This window comes from Morchella importuna (assembly GCF_003444635.1).
Source record: "Morchella importuna strain M04M26 chromosome Unknown Morimp01GS077, whole genome shotgun sequence".
NCBI lineage: Eukaryota > Fungi > Ascomycota > Pezizomycetes > Pezizales > Morchellaceae > Morchella > Morchella importuna.
The window spans coordinates 1-6661 of record NW_025763473.1 but is presented as its reverse complement, the minus strand read 5'-3'; the positions used below and the strand labels follow the sequence as shown (position 1 = coordinate 6661).

At 54.4% G+C, this 6661-nt stretch overlaps 2 protein-coding genes across 2 annotated transcripts; both read right to left on the bottom strand.

Annotated features, from left to right (window-relative positions):
• Window positions 1–1860: 1860 nt before the first annotated feature.
• Window positions 1861–3294, bottom strand: LAJ45_11605 (uncharacterized protein; the record flags this gene model as incomplete). Its single annotated transcript, XM_046121088.1, has 1 exon — window positions 1861–3294. One exon carries the CDS (start codon window positions 3292–3294, stop codon window positions 1861–1863), a length of 1434 nt encoding a protein of 477 aa, XP_045965709.1.
• A 1552-nt stretch (window positions 3295–4846) lies between these two features.
• LAJ45_11604 (uncharacterized protein) lies at window positions 4847–6001 on the bottom strand (the record flags this gene model as incomplete). Its single annotated transcript, XM_046121087.1, has 3 exons — window positions 4847–4892; window positions 4955–5716; window positions 5886–6001. 3 exons carry the CDS (start codon window positions 5999–6001, stop codon window positions 4847–4849), a joined length of 924 nt encoding a protein of 307 aa, XP_045965708.1.
• Between the last annotated feature and the right edge of the window lie 660 nt (window positions 6002–6661).

The window sequence follows — 6661 nt, the reverse complement described above, 5'->3', positions numbered from 1 at the left end:
AACGAAGATAAAAGGAAGGTACAGAAAAGGAAAGAGAAAACAAAGAAACCTATCATCATTCCTCCGGGTCCTCCTCGTCCATTTCGTACCAGTCGAGTAGATTGGTTTTTGATGCGAATTGTAGAATTAGGTCTACGTTGAGGTTGGTGAATAGCCAGTTTTCCCAGGTGTGCGGTCCTGGGATTTTATCCATAAGTGGTCTTCGTATTTGAGCCCATCGCGGGCAGTCGATCATAGTGTGTTTGAAGGATTGTTCCGAGCCACATTGGCAGGGTTCGGGTTCCGTGAATGCTGCGTGTCTGTCTATTCTGGTGGCTTGGCATCGTATGCGAAGTATGAGTTTCGCTCTGGATCGGGGGAGTTTTGCTCGTTTGGGGTGAATTTTAAGGGTTCTTGGCTCGTGGTAATTAGTGCATTGGATGGAGTTCCATTCTTCCAGTATGCGTTTGGTGAGAGTGTCGTTTTGGATCCATCGCTTTCTGCGGTTGCCTGGTTCTTGGAAGGGTAGCATGAGTGATGCTATCCGGTGTAGGCCTGTGCCTTTTATGTTTTTTATTCTGGTGGGGAGGAGCTGTATCAGTCCTTCGTTGAGTGGGTGGTCGGCAGGGTGGCAAAGGATGCGCGTCCCGTATTTTCGTGATTTGTGGTTGAGGAGGTGTTCGAGTGGGGGGAGTGCTGCCTCTTTCAGCAGTCTTTCAGTTTTTGTCCAGCGGGGTAGGCCTGTTACTATCCTGGCAGCTTCGTTATAGAGTGGGGATAGTGATCGGAGGATGTGGTCGGCTCCAGTCCACCATGCCTCTGATCCCGATAGGATGGTGGGGAGGAAGCCTTGGACGATGAGGTGGTGGATGGATTTTATTTTTGTCCCAGGGAGGTGTGCGATGTTTCTGATTCTGCTTAGGGCTTTAAGGCCATTGGCGATGGTTTCTTCGATGTGGGGTCGGAAGGAGAGGTTTGAGTCCAGCCAGACTCCAACGTATTTGAGTCTATCTTTAGGTTGGATTTCTTCTTTTGCGATTGTTACCGAGTTTCTGGTAGTTGGAGTGTTCGACGATGTGGGTTTGAAGAAGACCAGGTCGGATTTCTGAGGTTCGTATTTGATATTGAGGGGTGCTGCTTTCTTGACCCTTTCCGCCATTCTTTCGTTGAGTCTTTTGGTGATGTAGAGGGGGGACTTTACGAGTTGTACGAGTGCATCATCGTCGATATAGGTGGTTGTAAGGAACCGTGTGCGAGGGCTTGGCAAGGGGGTCGAAGGACACTAGGGGGCTCCTGGAAAGGAGAACGTAGGCTCGCACGATGGCGAGGGTGGAGTCAGCGGTGTGCCCGAGGGCAGGGACAAGGGCCCGCACTAGGGCGGAGGAGACAGCGGTCGGCGAGGGGGCCGAGGGGAACAGCGGGGTAAGCGAGCAGAGGGCCACGAGGGCGACGACGAGGAACATAACGGCGGATGCGAAGAGCATGATGGGCAGCAGACGTAACGTGGACGGAGAGTAAAGAAGTGTATTGAAGCGAAGTAAATCCCCCAAAGTAATAACTCAAAGTAAAATACAAGATGTTGCGTAAGGAAAGAAGTAGACAGCGAGGGGGCAAGCACCCCTATATATAAGAAAGAAGAAACAACCCGATTACTAATCCTTCGCAGAAACTTCCGGCACTTTCCGATGACTCATGCTTTCTCCGTGTTGCGGTAGTGGTTCGTAACAGTTTAGCCCCTCTTCTCGAAGAGCGAGCTCCTGCGAGCAAGTAGGCGGGGGGCGAGGTAAAAGTAAGTACATAGCAAGTTAGCAAATGGCTGTGGGCGAGACACCAGGGAACGTAACATAGAGCGGTTTCATTTGCGAAAGAAACCGTAACAAACTATACTTTCCTACGCAAGGTACTCTTAAGGATTGCCGCGGACTTGTTGGGATATACGGAGCGGAAGCGTTGCAGTGCCCCTAATTCCGCATCGAGATTCCGAGCTGGTTCCCAGGTGGGTTGTTCGTAGCCGGTCCATTTGACTAGGTATTGTAATTGCCGATGCCGTATTCGGGAGTCCAGTACTTCCTGTACTTCAAACTCCTCCTCCCCTTCAACGATTACCGGGGGCGGTGGTGGTTGTATGTGGCCTGGCAAAGGTTGGGTCCGAGCAGGTTCTAGCAATGAAACGTGGAATACGGGGTGGGACTTCATCGAGGCGGGGAGTTCCAAGCGGTAGGCATGTGATCCGATGCGTTCGAGTATTTTGAACTTCCCTAGCCGTTTGTGATCTAGTTTGTCCGATGGCCTAGTGGTGCGTATGTGTTTTCTCGATAGCCATACCATATCTCCTACTTCGAGTCGGGGCTCTGGAAGTCGGGCGGCGTTTGCACTCTCGGCGGCGGCGGCTTGTGCATACAGGATCTCTGATCGCAGGGCAGCCTGTAAGGTGGAGATTGCGTTCGTAAATTCCAATACCTCCTTCGGTGTGACTTTGCGCGTTTCTTCAGCAGGGAGAACGTCTAGTTGGGGATTATACCCATAGTTGGCAAAGAACGGGCTGACTCCCAACGGTTCCGTAGAGGCATTGTTATGCGCGAATTCTCCCAGGGGAAGGAACTCTGCCCAGTTATCCTGTTGGTAGTTGACGTAGCCCCGTAAGTATTGCTCCATAATGGCGTTTACCCTTTCGGTCTGTCCGTCTGTTTGTGGGTGGAAGGCTGTGCTGAATCGGGGTTTGATTTCCAATTGGCCGCAGAGTGACTTCCAAAACTGCGAGGTAAAGGTTGAGCCCCGGTCTGATACGATGTCTTTCGGCAGCCCGTGTGCTTTCCAGATGTGTTGTAGGAATAGTCGGGCCAGTTCCGGGGCGTCGGCGGTGTCTCTCGTGGGGATGTAGTGGGCCATTTTGGTGAGCCGGTCGACCACTACTAAGATGGCGTTAGATCCTTGGGACTCGGGTAGGCCTGTAACGTGGTCCATGGATAACGAAGACCAAGGTTTGACTGGGGGAGCCAGTGGTTTGAGGAGACCATACGGGGCGTGTCGGGCCGGCTTAATTCGGGAGCAGGTATCACAGTGGTCCACATAACGGGCAACGTACTTCCACATTTGGGGCCAGTAGAAGTTCCGGGACAGTAGTTCCAGCGTGCGTGCCCGTCCTGGGTGTCCGGCTGAAGGTGCGTCATGGTGGGTGCGGAGGATCTCCAACTTGATAGCGGCGTCGTCAGGGATGTATAGTAGGCCCTGATAGTACAGTAATCCTTCCTTAACTGTGCATTCACCTATGGGTAAGAAGCGGGAGTGTTTCTTCTTGGCCGCGATATCCTTCATGAGTTGTTTGGATAGAGGGTCCTTGGCCAGTGCGGTCTCTAGTTCCCTTTGGCGGGATGGTGCCACTTTGGAGGGTGTGGGGGTCTGTAGTGCGGCCGCCAGACGAAGGTTCTTTGGTTTTAGTACAACCTGATGCTGCTGGGTCAATCTTTCATCCCCTTCCTTAGGGAGATCTCCAGATCGACGTGTGAGGGCATCAGGTTTCCCATTCTTCGTACCCGGGCGGTAGGTGACTACAAAGTTGAAGGAGGACAGCGTTAAGGACCAGCGGGCTTGACGACGGTTAAGGATCTTTGTGGACATGAAGTGCTCCAGGTTCTTATGATCGCAGTACACCGTGATTTCTTGGTTGTTGGGTTCCAAGTACTTTCGCCATTGTTCAAACGCGCGTACGATCGCTAGCAACTCTTTGTCATAAATGTCGTAGTTGCACTCGGCTGGCGTCATCTTGTGGGAGTAGAACGCCACAGGGTGTAGGATTCCCTGGTCGTCCTTCTGGGAGAGTACAGCTGCCGCAACGAAGTCAGAGGCATCGGTTTCCACTATGCACGCTCGTTCGGGGTCATAGTGCCTTAGTACCGGGGCGGTGGTGAAAGCTTCCTTTAGTTGGGCGAAAGCGTGTTCCGCCGCGGTTGTCCATACGAACGGGGCGTCCTTCTTCAACAGGTTCGTCATGGGGGATACTACCTTGGAGTAATCACGGATGAATCTTCGATAGAAGTTGGCGAACCCTAAAAAGACCTGTACGTCGTGGACCGAGGTGGGTGTCTTCCACTCCTGGATCGCCTTTGTTTTGTCGGTTGCCATGGTGACCCCTTCGCCGGATATGATGTACCCCCGGTACTCGGTACGATCCACGTGGAACTCACACTTCTCTGGCTTGCAGTGGAGGCCCGCGGCTTGTAGTTTGTCCAGGACAATGCGGACATGCTGCTGGTGTTCTTCGGGCGTGTTGGAGTAGATCAGGATATCATCGAGGTACGCCGTGCAGAAGTCGTCCAAGTGGGTTCGGAGGGTATCGTTCATGAAGGCCTGGAAGGTAGCGGGGGCGTTGGTGAGTCCGAATGGCATGACCAGGTATTCGAACAGCCCGTACCGGGTTCGGAAGGCTGTTTTCCATTCTTCTCCTTCCTTGATTCGGATTTGGTTGTAGCCCTGGCGGAGGTCCAACTTGGTGTATACCTTGGCGTCTTTTAATCGGTCCAAAGTGTCGTTGATCAACGGTAGGGGGTAGCGGTTGTTGATGGTGACTGCGTTGAGGGCGCGGTAATCCACACATAGCCTTAAGGATCCGTCCTTCTTTTTGATGAACAGGACGGGAGCTCCTGCAGGGGACGAAGATGAACGGATGTACCCTCGGGCTAGCTGGTCATCCAGGTATTCCCGCAGGGTTTTTAATTCCTCCGAGGACATGCCGTACAGGGGGCCAAAGGGTGGTTGCTTGCCTTCCATCAACGGGATTTCGTGATCGATGTACCGGTGGTTGGGGAGCGCTTGGGCCTCGGATTCCTGGAACAGGTGGAGGTATTGGTGGTAAGCGGCAGGGACCAGTTCATCGGTTGATCGGGACGGCGATGAGTTTGGGCTTGGGGCTCGGGCTGCGAGGAGGAAAAGCTGGTTGTCCGGTTTTTGTGCTTCTCTGCGGAATCGGGCGGCGGACAGGGTAATCGTGCGGCGAGGGGTGGCTGGCCTTGGGGGTATTGGCGGCGGGCGCGAGGGGATGGCGGTGCGTGGTCTCGGGGGTATTGGCGGGGGCGGCAGGGTGGCGGCGGAGGCGGTCAATGGGGGACAGGTGAGGGTGGAGGTCCAGAGAGTTGCAGTGTGCTGTTGGCAGCGTTCGGCGTGGAAGGAGATGGATCGGTCGGCGAACCGTATTTCGGCAGCGTGGTGTTGTAGCCAGGGGAGTCCGAGGACCACTTTCGTGTCGCCGAGCTTGGTGACAAACAAGGAGGCCCCTTCCACATGGTCGTTCATCTCGAGGTGGAGTTTGCAACAGTGGGTGATGGCTCCGGAGGCGATGGCTCGTCCATCGATCACTTGGAAATGTCTTGGGGTCGCTAGTTCTTCGAGGGGATATCCGCGGGCCTTGGCGAAGGAAGCGTCAATGAACCCATATCCGGTGGCTCCGGTGTCCACCAGCGCCTGGAGCGCGTCCTTGTTCCGAGATAGCCGTATTGGTACTTCAAAGGGTTCGCAGTCGCCGGGGTGGTGTAGTTGTCCGATCTTGAGTTTGGCTCCTACCCTTCTCGTCCGTAAGAGTCGTGTGGCCGTGTGGGCGCCGGGGGCTTTGGTGACGTGGGCTGTGCCCCCATGACGGGTGACCAGGGCAGGGAGTAGTGGTGCTCCTAACCGATGAAGGGTATTCAAGACCTTGACAGGCGATGGGTATGGTCCGATGCCGATGAGGTAGGGGTGGAAGTCCCTGGAGGTTAGTGTTAGGAAACACCAACCCGGGTCGTTTCCTGTAGGGTTTCCAAGAGAGGCAGCACGTTGGAGGAGGAGGCGTTGTAGTCGTCGAGTGCGTCGGGGTGTCAATAGTGGGGGGGTTTGGTCGGCGAATGGTTCCTCCCTAGCTCGGGGGAGAAGTCTACCGAGTAGGTAGGCTGTTGTCCAGGCTAGGAGGAAGAGGCGGCGTAAGCGAATGGTAGCAGTGTGTTGGTGTTCTTCGGAGAGAGGGTTGTCGGTCGAGCCATAAGGCACGCAACATAGTGTATAGGAACCGTGTGCGAGGGCTTGGCAAGGGGTCGAAGGACACTAGGGGCTCCTGGAAAGGAGAACGTAGGCTCGCACGATGGCGAGGGTGGAGTCAGCGGTGTGCCCGAGGGCAGGGACAAGGGCCCCGCACTAGGGCGGAGGAGACAGCGGTCGGCGAGGGGGCCGAGGGGAACGGGGTAAGCGAGCAGGGCCACGAGGGCGACGACGAGGAACATAACGGCGGATGCGAGAGCATGATGGGCAGCAGACTAATGTGGACGGGAGAAAAGAAGTGTTTGAAGCGAAGTAAATCCCAAAGTAAAACTCAAAGTAAAATACAAGATGTTGCTAGAAAAGAGTAGACAGGAGGGGGCAAGCACCCTATATATAAGAAAGAAGAAACAACCCGATTACTAATCCTTCGCAGAAACTTCCGGCACTTTCCGATGACTCATGCTTCCTCCGTGTTGCGGTAGTGGTTCGTAACAGTGATGTTGGTTTCTTTGGGGGAGTTGGTGGGGTCTGTTATCACCCCGGCGTATATCATAAATAATACTGGGGAGAGGAGGGAGCCTTGGGGTAGTCCTGAGGCATGTGGTTGTGGTGGTTCCAGTTCGTGGTTAAATTGGAATTGGAGTGTTCGGTTGGTGTTGAATTCCTTGCACCAGTTGGT